At 41.2% G+C, this 13,964-nt stretch overlaps 1 protein-coding gene across 2 annotated transcripts in view; it reads right to left on the bottom strand.

The window, feature by feature from the left end:
• Window positions 1-13,964, bottom strand: part of FAT3 (FAT atypical cadherin 3) — a 532,147-nt gene that overhangs the window by 122,859 nt on the left and 395,324 nt on the right. For both annotated transcript variants that reach the window (XM_064365390.1, XM_064365391.1), the window contains exons 5-6: window positions 11,632-11,842; window positions 2,528-2,667 (exon numbers count right to left, since the gene is read on the bottom strand). In XM_064365390.1, the coding sequence (XP_064221460.1) occupies window positions 2,528-2,667; window positions 11,632-11,842 (351 nt within the window). The remainder of the gene's footprint in view (window positions 1-2,527; window positions 2,668-11,631; window positions 11,843-13,964) is intronic.

Raw genomic sequence — 13,964 nt, 5'->3', positions numbered from 1 at the left:
GTGGTCATGCCCTAAGATAGCTCGGCAGACAGAGTAATGACTTTCTGATGGTAAGGCCAATGACACACAAGTATGTATTTTGGAAACTCTTAGTTCTCACTTTGTAAAAGGGTCATGACTCTGGAGACACCGAGTGACTTGAATGCTTTTGACAAGAAAATCTCTTGGTACCCTTTATTAACTCCCTTATCTTGGCCCTACCAAAAGGTGTCTCAAAGTTCACCTAATTCTCTAACTCCGTCTAGACAGCCCTGGAGGTAAGCCTAACTGTATACTAGTCAGAAATAAAATAAACAAAAACGGACTCGAATAGTGTGTACATCCAAAGTCTTGTCATATATGTTTCCATGTTAACTTGAAAAAAGTAAGTGCATGTCAGTCATCTGGATTTAAAACTCTGAATCACTGTGACCTTAGTATTTAGCATCTAGAACCACTCTGAGCACATGGTATGAACTCCAAAGATATTCGTGGAACAAATACTGTTAAATGATTTCTCATTTGGTTCTAATAAAATTCTAAAGTAAAAGTATCATTGATAATTTTTGTTGTTGTTAACATGAATCAGTTTTGTGCTTCCGAGATCCAGCATATCTGCTACATAGACTCTGCTGAATATGTATCTACTATTCATTCACTCGTTCTAAAAATATTCAGTTTTTAAAATATCCATAATGGTATTCTGGGCACAGTGAATACCATTTTATTCAACTGATATGAAACCCTGGAGAAAAGTCTGGAGATGAATATGGTTTCATGGCTTATTTGTATTTTATTCAAATATGTCTTATGTTTTTAAGTGGCACTAAAAAGTCGAGGTTGCATATGCTAAGAGAAAGCTAAACTTAAATTCACATTTGAAGTGAATTAAGACTTAAGACAGCAATACAGCAGGTGGGTTGTTTTGTATTAGTCTTCGGGGGCATGCTTTGGATTGTGTGGTTCTTGAAAGACCTCAGCCATGGGTGCTTTCCATGTGTCTCTATTTTAGCCTTGAAAATGCCCTGAAACAGTATGGCTTTCAATAGGGTGACCATATAATTCATCATCTAAACTGGGGCCATTTAGAGAGTGAATGGGGGTATTATTAATAATTACGCCAATGCTACAGACATACATGGGACTCTTTAAGGCAAACAGGGTCATAGGATCATCCTAGTTCTTGGGAAAAGACACAGGTTGGAGGATCAGAAATTGTCACATACTGGCTGCCATATTACGTGCAAGTCATTTCCCCTTTCTAAGGTTTCAGTTTATTCAAATGAAAAGTAAAGGAGTTGTACTAAGATGAACCCTATTGTTTTCTTCAAATTCTACCATTCTATGGTTGTAAACAGACTCAAAGGAAAGAGTTTCATTATATTTTTGAAATAGTCTGAAACTAAGAGGCAGCTGGTTAGGCAAACATATGAAATATTCATCCTCTCTCCTTTTTAAAACAGCATAGTTGCAAATGCTTACATCATATTTAAGATGAATCAACACTTGCTTGCCTCAGGTTGGCAAAAATTTCATCTTCACCACCTGAAGCATTGTGTTCAGAAAGATTCTAAGGACACATCTGGGCTCAGCAGAAAAATAGGCCTTGATGAATTAGTGATGCCTTCTGCAGTCAGGCGAACTGCAGAGCACACCAGGGACTAAAAGAGGGGTTATAGCATAGGCATGTGTGTCAGCTCTCCGCCACAACTGGCCTAGGTCTCTGGTGCTAAAAAAATCAAACCAAAAACTTCTTATATTTAGTACAAGTCTGCCCCATACTGATATCTAACATTGTGTTAGTCTCAGAAAGAAGTACTGAGCCACATGAGTAGCCCAGAGATTTTCTTTTCCTCTGGCTCTCAATGCCCTTTCATATGCACTGAGTTGCAGAGTATAAGGAGCTGTCCTTGACCCTGGCTGCATGTTAGAATCACATAGGATTTCTGTGGCTGGGGTCCAGCCACTGGTGTTTTTCACCTCTCCCCACAACGAGGGAATTTTACTCTACAGCAGGGATAAAGAGGCTGGAAAGGCGGGAGAGAGTCAAGACACCTAGATCCCAGCCCTTTTCCTTTACTAAGGCTGTGTGACCTTGGATATGTTACTTAGCTTGTCTAAGTCTATAAATGAATTTGGACTCTTAGGTATTCTCCAGCTATAACTTTCTGTGACTAAATAAATGAGGAGGTAAAGAGTAACATGGTGTGTTAACTCAAGCAATACACATGTCCTCCTCTTTGGAAATTCAAGGAAAGTTGACTTTACTGTCAAACAGATAAATCTACGGTAGATGATCAGAAAACAAACATGTATCACTTTCCCATGCATGATCAATCACAACTTCTTGAAAACGGCAGCTAAGTCATATGATATCATCTATAGAATGCCCTTTCTCAGTTGTTCTTGAAAATGATTTTTTTTTTAACACTAGAAAACCATGGACATAATTTACTACTTCCACTACATTTTTTTTTTGTCATCGCTTGCACCCCTGACTTTAGCAGCTCTTTCAGCATTCCTGTAATTCAGTAATTTAACATCTCACCTGAGTGACAGCAACATTTGTCCCATCGGTGACTTCCACACTCATGTTATAGATGGACCTCTGCTCTGCGTCCAAAGGTTTTGCAATGACAATTGTCCCAACACCCTTCTCTGCATCAAAAGCGCTGTCAAAATTCCCCCCTGATGATTTCACAGAAACATGAAATTAGCAAATCTGAGAACTCATTACATTTATTACATCATATATCTTTAAAGGGAGCTCTTATACAGAAATATTTTTTGACACACATCCCTATGGCTCAATTTTGTACATGGTAAATGGGACCTCTTTATTTCTAACTTGATTCATAGTTCAAAACACAGCCTCTACAATGCATAACAAATGTCACGAAAAAGGAATGTACTGCAAAGAAAACCCTCAGCAGTCATGCTAGAGTAGTGAAGCATAAACTGACTCCATTAAATATTTGGAAACCTAAAAGCCCTTCAACTTTTTCTGGCTTCTGTGTTAGAAATGTATAGATCTTTTTTTTTTTTTTTTTTCCAAAGTAGATTAAATTCTAAGTAAATAAATAATCCAATTATTAATGAAATGAGTAGACATTAAAAATCTATTCCAGGATTGATGGTAAACATTTGGCTGCTAGAATTCAGATTCCCTTAATTAAATGTCAGAAATAAAATTATAAATTCTAAACAGTAAGAAAAAGCAAAAAAAAAATCATATTAAAAATTCTGTTATATGTAAGCTGGGACATTTATAGAAAGACTTATTTTGCCATCTTGACAGTAAAGAAACTAATTTTTTTCCCTAAAAATGCAAAAAGTCTAGGGAGAGTCACAAAATAAAATTGGGAAAGAAGTAGAATAAAACATCAGTTTATATAACAACAAAATATAAAAAATTCACATGAAAGCTTAGAAAACTATACTTTCCCTTCAACCCCTGGGCAAGGTATAACTCACAGTCTGTGAATGATGTGCTTAAGACCACATTGCCATTGTTGAAATGCCTGCTGATGTTTCCACCTCTGTGAACCAAAGTGTGGTTTATGATCTGCCCAAAATGAAATATTTTTTTAAGGGGGAGAAAGATAATGGTATAAATGCTAGAACAATTTTAATTAAGCATGAGTATATGTTTACAAGCTCTATTTACTTTGGCCTGAAATACCATGGTGTTGATTTTGTTCTCAGACAGTAATTTTATTTAACTACAGCATATGGGGCAATGCATTTATTGAATTTCATATTTTGGAAAACTAACTTTGGTTTATTTTTATATTCCACATTCTTTGCACTTCATGTTGCTCATCAATGAACAATATATTTCTTTTATATAATAATTTATGAATAGTCAGTAAAAGGGAGGATAATTTACCTGAATTACTAGAATCTGATGTCCAATGACACAAAATAATAATACAGTTTACTTAAAAAAATCTGGCCATATATATATATTTCAAATGCTTATTGCTTGCAGCTGTCATATACACTTAAGATTTTTAATTGCAAGAGAGAATATAATTGCCCTTGACATTTAATTAAAGTTATGGAGATATGAGAGTATCAGAGAATTGCTTGGGGATTATATACTTTTTCAAAAATTTCATCTAAAAAGAGACTCATCTTCCAATTAATATCTTTTCATTGATTTACTGAGGAGCACTAAATGTTAACTCCAAAAACATTTGTCTGAAGATAGGATACGGAGAGAGGGGGAGGTCTAGGCTGAAAAGGGAAGCAAGCCTTAATGGTCACCATTTTTTATCCAAAGGGAATATTTCATGTAGATAATAACATGAAATAAAACGGAAGGCTGATTTGAGAGTCTTGAAAAACCATCTTCTTGAGCAAAAGAAAAAAAAAACAATCATTTGCTATTAAGTGGTAGATTCTGAGAAAAATTTTGCCATGGAAACGTTGAAAGAAAGGACATAAAATTGACTCATAAGTCCTGTATGGAAAAAAGAGGAGAATGTAACTTCTCAATTTTTTTCTAGTGGGTATTAAATTGCATTTTAAATCACATTTAGAATGTTTTCCTCACCAAAATGTTAACTTTCTTAAATTTTCAGGCCATGGTATTATTTGGAGGTTGGGGAAGGAGTCATCCTCTAGTGTTGATTATTTTAAAATGTGAAAATGTGTGAGTCGAGTCAACTCAAAATAAAAATTATACAAATTATAAAACTTCAGTTTGCTCCAGTTTAAAGATGATTAAAAATAAAATTTAGAGAACCAGCAAGCATAGATTCTAGTTTGAGTTACTGTTTAAATGGAGCAGACCTATGTGCTCTCTCTCACTGACTCTGACTCACATTCTACCCTGGGCCCTGTACAAAAATACGTAATCATCTTATGCACTTAGTGGCGTAACATTTAGACGTGGCAAACAGAGGGTGTGCTTTTTCTTAGGCATTTTTCATATCAAATAAAACGACTACTTTTATGGTTATTTTTTACAGTTCTCTCTCTTCCTGTGTGTGTTCATAGTCGTGTGTATATATGTATGTGTGTATGTCCCTCAAATACTTTAGAACAGAAACCTCTAAAGGGACAGGGGACATAGACCGTCAGAAGATCAAAGCCAAGAGCACTTGAGAGGGAGCCTAACAAATGATGTTTCTCAGTCTGCCAATACAGCTAGCAGCCTCGGACACTCATTTCCCGGATATTTGTGCCTAGTTCAACCAAGACGTAATGTTAAACAAAATCTTCCCTGAGTTTTAAAATGAATTTCTGACAAGGGACACAGAATCTAGACCCGCAGTTTACCATCAACCCTGACACAATTTAATAACCTACTACTTAAGCATCCCATTTCATAAACGACTCCGTATCTCTCCCCCAGGTCTCATTTTTCAGGCTCCCTTGTAGCCTGAAAGTGATTTCATTTTCATAGGAAACCACATCCAAATTGTCCAGGGTGAGAATATCAAATGCTAGGAGTCCATTTTCTCTAGCAGCATTCCGTTTAAACAAGGTGTGCTTCCTCAGAGCCAGTAACAGAACATGCAAAGCCAGACTGTGTTCGGTGCAGCAGCGTTAGGCTCAACAAAAGGTGGGGAGGAGGGAGGACACCGCAGAGCTGGTCTGAGTTCCAACAAAGTGGGAAATTAGAGAAGTCACAGCCTGAGCGTTGCTGCAGGGGTGTGCGGCAGAGATGGTTAAAAGCGAGGTTGTGAACAGCCCACATAACAGATAATTCACATCAGGGACATTTCTCTTTGACCATTTTCGGTCAAGACAGGTGTAATAAACAAAGAGCAGAAGAGGCACACTGGATTTCTGTTGGATTCTGACGTTAAACATCCCAAGTAGGAATGTCCTAAAAGGCTTGAAAAATGGGATATAAATGGGAATATTTTGAGCCAGCAGCTACTGCTTAAATGTGCTGGGCACTGGAGCACCGGGCCATAATTCAGTCTAGTTTTTCTTTATAGAAGGGTACGAAGCACCTCTGTCCCTCCATAAAGAGACCCAATGGTGAGAATCACACGGCTTCCCCTTTAGAGAAGCTTCCAGGTCCCTCCCCTAGCATATGACTCTATTCCACTCCATGTGTAATTGTAAAAATACCAGCCCACATCTAGTTGTCACTAAAAAGGAGGTGTTATACAAGCAGCTTCCAGAACACGGAGCTGCCGAATCTCAATGAATTCAGGGAGTTGTGCACAAGCTGTTCATTCAGGTTCAGCATGTACACTGAACTTAGGAAACGATGCTAAACACTACCTACGTTTGATCTTGAAAATGCTAAACACCAATTACTGTTTTTCCCTAATTTTCTGCCTTGAAATGAAAGCAAGCACAGTACCTGGCTGAAAAGGATATTTACTTGGAAGACAGGAGACACCAGGTGGAGGTCAGGAAACAGTGGTCAGAAAGAAAATCCTTTCTAGAATGGAGGTTAAGTTCATTTTTCTTAAAACTATTAATAGTATATGAAGTATTTCTAGGCTTCTTATTTTCCTGAAGTTTCTTCAGATGTGCTCCTATGGACCAGATTGTTATGGAAAAATGAGAGGCTTATTTGGGATCAAATTACAGAAAAATGGCAGAAGAGGGGAAATGAAGTGTTTGATGTCAGTTGAATGACTTGGAGCCAGGGTCACCCTGATGCAGGAGCAGCTGTAGCAGAAGTGATGCACAAACGTGGTTTTTCTCCATAGCACTGGGTAAGAGTCTTTTGTTAGAGAAATACGGCCACCTGGTTAGGGAAGACCCAGAGGTGCCCAAGCTCTAGTTGAAGAACAAGGCTGCTGCTAGTGCTACCAGAGAGTTCAACCGGCCTACCTGATTCATCTCTAAGTAAGTGATGGCTCCACTGGGGACAAGGGTCGAGAAAGACAGGCATAAGCTTATGACACAGCAGCACCCTGGGGCCCAAAGTTTGAAGGAATAAATGAAGGATCAAGGCGGCCTTCCTGTATCTACAACACAGAAAGACCCTTCAGCTAGAGTTGGACCTATGTGCTAGCACTCACCATTTTTAAAGAGTACCATTTTTAAAGAGTATCATTTTTTAAAGAGAATCATTTTTAAAGAGTAGAGAATCATTTTTAAAGAGTAGCCTTACAGTAAGTGAGATAAAGAAAGATACTTTAGCGGATGCTTACCATTTACAAAGAAAACTATTTTTCTAGCCTAAGTCAGGTGAAAAGATAAAAAAATGGGTGACAACATCCCCCATCCATCTGCAGATAAAGAGGAACTGTCTGACGTGTGTAATAAAGGTGGCCTTCTCTATTCAAATATTTGCCAACAGAATAAAGATACAGAGACTGCGCTGTGAACCAGATTGCATGCACATTAGTGAGTCTGTAAATCAAGGAGCTGTGGAGTTGAAATCATAGTCCCCTGAGAAGTGTGAAGATATGTGATAAAGCCACAAAGGATTATGGGTTATTTGTGTTCCCTTCACTTTCTTTCCCTTTTAACACAGAGAAGGAACATGCTGTGCGTTGGGCTGTTTAAACACAGAACAGCTGAACTTTATTATGTTTCCTTTTAATTACAGCTTTCTTAACTCAGTTACAAGTAGGGCTTCTGTTTCTGGAAGTGAAAAGTCTCACTGCATAACATTGCAAGCAGTGGTCTCCTTGGAGGCACAAGAAAGTGTGTACAGATCCTCGACGCGAGGGTCTAGGCTTGGAAACGAAATCTTGCTCACTACCCAGTTTTTGTGAATTCCTATCGTGGTGGGAGACAAAGAAATGCAGTTAAACAAGAATTGGGTAGATTTGGAAATGCAGAAATAAGGAGACTTTACTCTCAGGGGAAAAGCGTGCTGAAACACTATTTCTGCTCACTTAATGAGAATTTATTAGTTATAGCATTTGTAAGCTATCAGTGCAATGCCAAGATGATGTGTTTTCTGTAACTCAGGGTCTCTTTAGGTGTCTGAAAGCACTGTCTATAATGGAACCAAATCTCACTCCCATTGGAAGACTCAGAGAGTATTTGCCCAGGCAAGGCCCATACTTAAACCTGAGACCTCATTTCAGATCCACGCTGACATTACGTATCTGGCGCCTATTCCAGGCATTCGCCGCTATGTTTCTTAAGCATTGGGGCACATTCTTCGCTCTTTCCCCTGTATCTTAGCTTGGCCAAAAAAGATGCTTAGGTAAGGAGAAAGGGAACAAAGAGATGAGAGTTTCCATGGCCAAAGATAAATAAGCAAGAAGTCCTGAGAGCGAGAATAAAACACCTGAATATGATAAAGGAAACAATAGGTATTTAGTGAAGGGGAAAGATGTTGTCAGCAGACTGAGAAAAAAAGGACTCTGATGGATTAGGAAGCTTCTCAAAAGGAGGATTTGGTGGAATGCGGACTGTATCGATATGAGGCAACCAGCACCTGGGAAAAGGATTTGACTTTTGCGCTGAAATAAAGATTTGGTGTTTCAAGATGTTGTTGGCTGGATGTGAGGATGGAAATAAAATCATGTTCTGTTTGGGCATCTGGCCCAGTAAGTTCAATTTGGAAAAGAAGCTTGGCTAGATGTGACTAGATTTACAGTGAAATCTCTGTGATGGAAGCTCCAGACCAGAGGGACAACCCGGTAGGTCCTCATTCAGAGACCTACAAATGCATTGACAGTGAGGGGAACCTCTAGGAAGAGTGCAGCATTTAGAAATACGCCGATGAAGAAACATGAAAACCGATGCCATGTTCTTGATGATAGATCCTGGGTCTATATTTAAAGCAGCTTAAAGGGATTCCTTCCAGGGAGGACTCTCATTTGTAAACTACCTCTTTCTTTTTGGACCAATGATATTTCTATTTTGCCATGGCTGGCAGCACAGTGGAAGGTCACACTGACTCTCAGTGGGTTCCAGGAGGCATCGTAGGGTTAGTATAGTGGCTGCCTGGGGTATCTCCATCAGTCACCATAGTGTATTCCACTCATCCTGGGTTGGTAGCAACAGAGGTATTGGCAGGAGGAAGGAATGAGGACACATGGGCCTTAACCTTAGGGGTTAAGAGTGGAGACAGGATAAACACAAATGAAAATATACAGCAGCATTCATCCTGCTGAAAGGAAAAACTTGCCAATCAGGTTACATGCAGTACTGCTAGGCATGCTTATCTACAGAGAGTCACACACACACATGCAGGAATGCTGAAGGTTGCAAGCCTGACCTGGATAACTGGGGTCAGGCAGTTGGTGAGACTAACAATTATAGGGAGGCATGCCAGTGGGATTTCAAAAGCAGAGTATAAGTAAGGGCATCCCAGGGAACATGGGCGGTAGAGGGGATGTGCTATGGGTCAGCAGGTTGCGGGCATCAATCATGCCAGGGAGAGATGTGGCACTGCCAGGTTGTAGAGGTACTTGCAAACTGGAGTGTCCAACGAAGAGGGAGAAAAAACAGTGGCTGATGAGAAGGAGGAACTCATCTCATCTCAGGACAGCACACTAGAAATTCTATTGCCTATTCAGTTTCTACTGCACTCTCCTTTAGGCTATTTAAAATAAATCACTTTTTTTTTTTTTTTAGACAGAGTCTGGCTCTGTTTCTCAGGCTGGAGTACAATGACACAACCTCGGCTCACTGCAACCTCCACCTCCCGAGTTCAAGCAATTCTCCTGCCTCAGCCTCCCTAGTAGCTGGGATTACAGATGCCTTTTTAGTAGAGATGGGGTTTTGCCATGTTGGCCAGGCTAGTCTCAAACTTCTTAGCTCAAGTGATCCGCCCAACTCAGCCTCCCAAAGTGCTGAGATTACAGGCGTGAGCCACTGTGCCCGGCTAGAAATCATTATTGCACGTATCTCTGGAGACCTGGCAGTAGACACACAGGTTAGAACCGAATTGTACTTTCTGTGACTCTTACTGGAGGTAGAAGTGAAGGAATCATTAAAGGTGACTGCACAGACAACCAGGCCATGACTAAGTGCAACACTTTGTTGTGCCAAGAAGGAAGACACTGCATTTGATAATGTCTTAATGAGCTGGAAATTACTGGGAAGATAAGGAAAGACACCTTTCATGGATCAGAAGGAGTTCCATTTCAAATATGTTGAGTGGGAATGAAGAAGGAAGTGAAAGCTTGGTGTGAGGATGGCCGTGTACAGGATGGCATGTTATTAATACCAAATAAGTAAAACAAACATATTTCACCATCATTTCATCAAATGGAACATGGAGAAAAGAGCTCTTTGCTTTTTGGAAGTTGAGAGGACTCTCTACGGAGGTTTGACTGCGGGCCATGGAACATTCTTTTTCTGTGCCTTGTTAAAACCATTGTGGAACTTTCTAAATGCTTCTCCCAAGCACAGCCATTCCTGAGGGGAGAGGCAGGTTCCTGCCCATCCTATCCAGGCAGTGACATGTGGAAGGAAATGATTCCCCCAGACCGACTCTCTCCTGGATCCCCTGCCTCCCACAGAGAAGCGTGGGAAGTCAGCTTTAGCTCAACCCAGTGTCCGACCTGGTGACACACACTCTCCTCTCTGTTTTAGCAACAGCCTGCTTTGTTTCCTGGTCCTCAGCACGCATTTCCTCTCCATTGCCTCTCCCTGCCGGTTTGTCAAGGGCCGTAGTGCTGTTTTGCCCTTTCCTTTTGCAGCCTGGCGTGCTTGCTTGCTTTCTTTCAAGGAATTTAAAGGTTGGCTCCTAGGGTCTATCCCACATGCTTCCATCTGCTTCCCCTATTCAGCTTGCGGGGGGAGGCTGACTGGCTATATATCTAGGTTCCATTTCCTGCCCTCCTCTTGTGGATGGCAGCCAGAGGACTATCCTGATGGGGCTTTTGGTGTGTGAATGGTACTACTGCTGCAAAACAGAGGGGCTGGAATACATTTTAATTTCTTTTTCAATTGGAAAAGGCCCAGTGAAATAAACCAACCTACAGAAAAATTAAAAACGAATCAACAACAAGCCCACATACCTCAAAGGCAAAGAAACAAAAATCAAAACACCCCCCCCAAAATCCAAACCCCATCACACCTCAAACAAAGGAAGTCATTGGATACGAGTAATGCGATAGCTGTTAGAGGCATATATGAAATCTGTGGGCCGCACTTCAGCCTGTCAGAGGCAGTTATGAAAGATGTAATTCAATTTGCTTCAAAAAAAAAAAAAAAAAAACCCGTAAAAGGCAGATTGGATAGCTGTATTTTAGCAAATGTGTTTGCACTAAGGGTACCTTCTGTTGAACAGTTCTGCCCACAAGCTGTCTGTAGAATATAGAACATCTCTCGAGCATGCTTGCCACCTTGAAGCAGGGCAGTCGGGAGCAGAAAAAAAAAAGAACAGAATGCAGAAAAAAGGTGAAGAAAAAGAGAGAAATGAAGGACAGCAAGTCTAGTACCATCAATACATTTAGAAATGAGATTAGCCAAGTGTGACAATAGAATTTAAATGACACACAGAAAGACATTAAGATCGCAGTAAATAACGTACTATGGAAAATCCAGCCAGAGAGCACTTTCTGTTCAGCTTAGCTACAGAGTCAGAACGAAAGCACAGGTCGATTATTCATTTTACTGGCTCTTTTGCATTCCAGCACTACGTTTCTTTTAATCTTGGCACTAATTGTTAGTTTTTGCTTTCTTTTCTTTCTTTTTTTTGCTAGTTGCTTCATTCAATTATTACATTGCACGATACTGCTCTGTAAGACTCGAACTTACCAACTATGTCAAACCACAGAGGGGTGTTAGCTGGCTGCACAGACACCACCCCTACAATTTCAGTCACTCTATCACTTTCCATGACCGTGAAGTTATAAAACGGCTCCTCGAAGGTCAACGGTGTAGGAGAAGGGGGTGGTTTCTTAATCCATTCAATGTGGAGGCGGGCCGTGGAGGATTTCTGTGGGCGCCCATTGTCCACTGCCTTTACCTGCTCACACAGGGAGAGAACAGAAAGACGTCTCAGACCTCTGATTGCTGTGGAGCTTGGATCTGTCACTCATGCTGCTGGGCCAAGAGTTCATCTTCAACACAGTGTCAGCAAGGGGAAGAAAGGAGTGGAGGTCTGGGGAGAAAAGGCTTGGGAACGGAGGGAACAACCCAGTCACGTGGAAGCCTTGCACCATGTTTGCCAGAGGCTGTCTGAACTACAGTCAACTCAGCAGATATGGAGACCTTGAAAGAGAAATGCTGTACTTACAGTTTGCGGTGATTTGTGGGCCTGAATAGAAGTTATGTGACTAGAAATAGCTAATTTGATTCCTGATAGCATGATCCTGAACCTCGCCTCTGATGGTGATATATGAAAGGGAGGAAAGTGCACTGTGAAACCTTACATGTGTGTGAATGATATGTGCAGAAGTGTGTGTGTATGTGTGTGGGGGGTTGTGTTTTACAGTGTGTGGTGGTGTATGTGTGTGTGGTGGGGCTGTGTTTTGCAGTGTGTGGTTGTGTATGTGTGTGTGAGGATCGTGTTTTGCAGTGTGTAGTTGTGTATGTGTGTCGGGGGTTGTGTTTTGCAGTGTGTTGTATGTGTGTGTGGGGGCATTGTGTTTTGCAGTGTGTGGTTGTGTGGTTGTGTGTGTGTGTGGGGGTTGTGTTTTGCAGTGTGTTGTTGTATATATGTGTGAGGGTTGTGTTTTGCAGTGTGTGGGGATTGTGTTTTGCAATGTGTGGTTGTGTATGTGTGTGGGGGGGTTGTGTTTTGCAATGTGTGGTTGTGTATGTGTGTGGGGGGTTGTGTTTCGCAGTTCCTTCCTTCTGCTCTATGTGATTGTTAGCAGCACAGGATACCAGAACCATGATAGAGTGGGCTGAGAAAGGGAGCAGGCTGGAGCTAACTGCCTTGAGGCCCTTCAGTTTTGCCACCTGCAGAAAGGTAACAGAGAACTTTCTGGGCAGCACAATCCCTGGAGGCAGCGTGGAAGGGAGGACAGGGCTAGTGACTCTTCTCTGTGGTCATAATCAGCTGATATAAGGGCTTCGAAAGCAAGTCTCCCTGCCCTCTTGGGCAGGGTGAACGCCTGTGGTGTCCTGGACTCAAATGGAAGGGTCAAAAGCTCCAAGAAGCAAAAGCCAAAATGAAACAAAAACAAAAATAAATTTTTAAAAGGACTTCCAAGTATTACATTAAAAAAATAACATTTATGGGCACATAACTGTTATAGCCTTTACAAACAGTGACAATGCACAGCACCCTCATGCTATGTGTTCATGGATGATTGCTTTGCCCCAGAATATTCCTGTGGGATAAGGATCCTTGAAGATACATGTCTTAGACCAGCTTCCCCAGGAGCTAAGACAGGCATTTGAGAACAAGTTGTTTTTTAAGGGAAAGTGCTTTCAGGAGAAAGGGAATAGAGATCAGGGTGGGTGGGGTAGGAGTTAAACCAGGATGTGGTCCTGACTGACCGTAGGGATCCCGAGGGGAGCTCTGAACCATTAATTGCACCAGAGTTGAATCCACCTTGAGGCAAGGGGATTGGACTTTTGTATCTGGGTGTCAGTCAGTTAGTGGCTGTGGGCTGCGAGACTCGAGGCTGGGAATAGACTCTCTTTCACCAAGAATCATCCAAGGGTGATTCTATGGAGAAGTGGGCAGCTGTGAGTCATTGACAGCCAACACCTGCAGGAGCTGAGGGACAGATAAACCAGTCTGAGAAGGGGATCTGGGCAGGACACCAACAGTAGCTACTCAAATTTATCTCCAGTCCTCAAAGATTCCCAAACTGCAGGTCTGACACAGCTGCAATGGCGCACAGCACATCAGAGCTTCTAATTGGAGAAACAGAGCTGGTGTTTTACTAATCTTTTTTTTTTCTCTTCCCACTGTTCTGGATATGTTACTGAGCACAGCAAAGAACCCATGTCTAGACCACAGGAGAGAAAGGATAAATCAAGGGACTCAGGCCATCCTTTCGAATAATAAAGGACTAACCTAGCAGAGAAGGATAAAGACAAAGAGAAGGGTGGTGGATGATGCCGACTTTTGATAACTGTTGGGACCCTGGACCATGCTCATCGCTTGTGAGGACACCAACTGCCTTTCTAGA

This window comes from Aotus nancymaae, unplaced genomic scaffold (genome assembly GCF_030222135.1).
Source record: "Aotus nancymaae isolate 86718 unplaced genomic scaffold, 86718_ANA_hifiasm-v0.15.2.pri h1tg000059l, whole genome shotgun sequence".
NCBI classification, from domain to species: Eukaryota; Metazoa; Chordata; class Mammalia; order Primates; family Aotidae; genus Aotus; species Aotus nancymaae.
The sequence above is the reverse complement of the archived record's forward strand: the minus strand, read 5'-3'. Positions and strand labels throughout refer to the sequence as shown.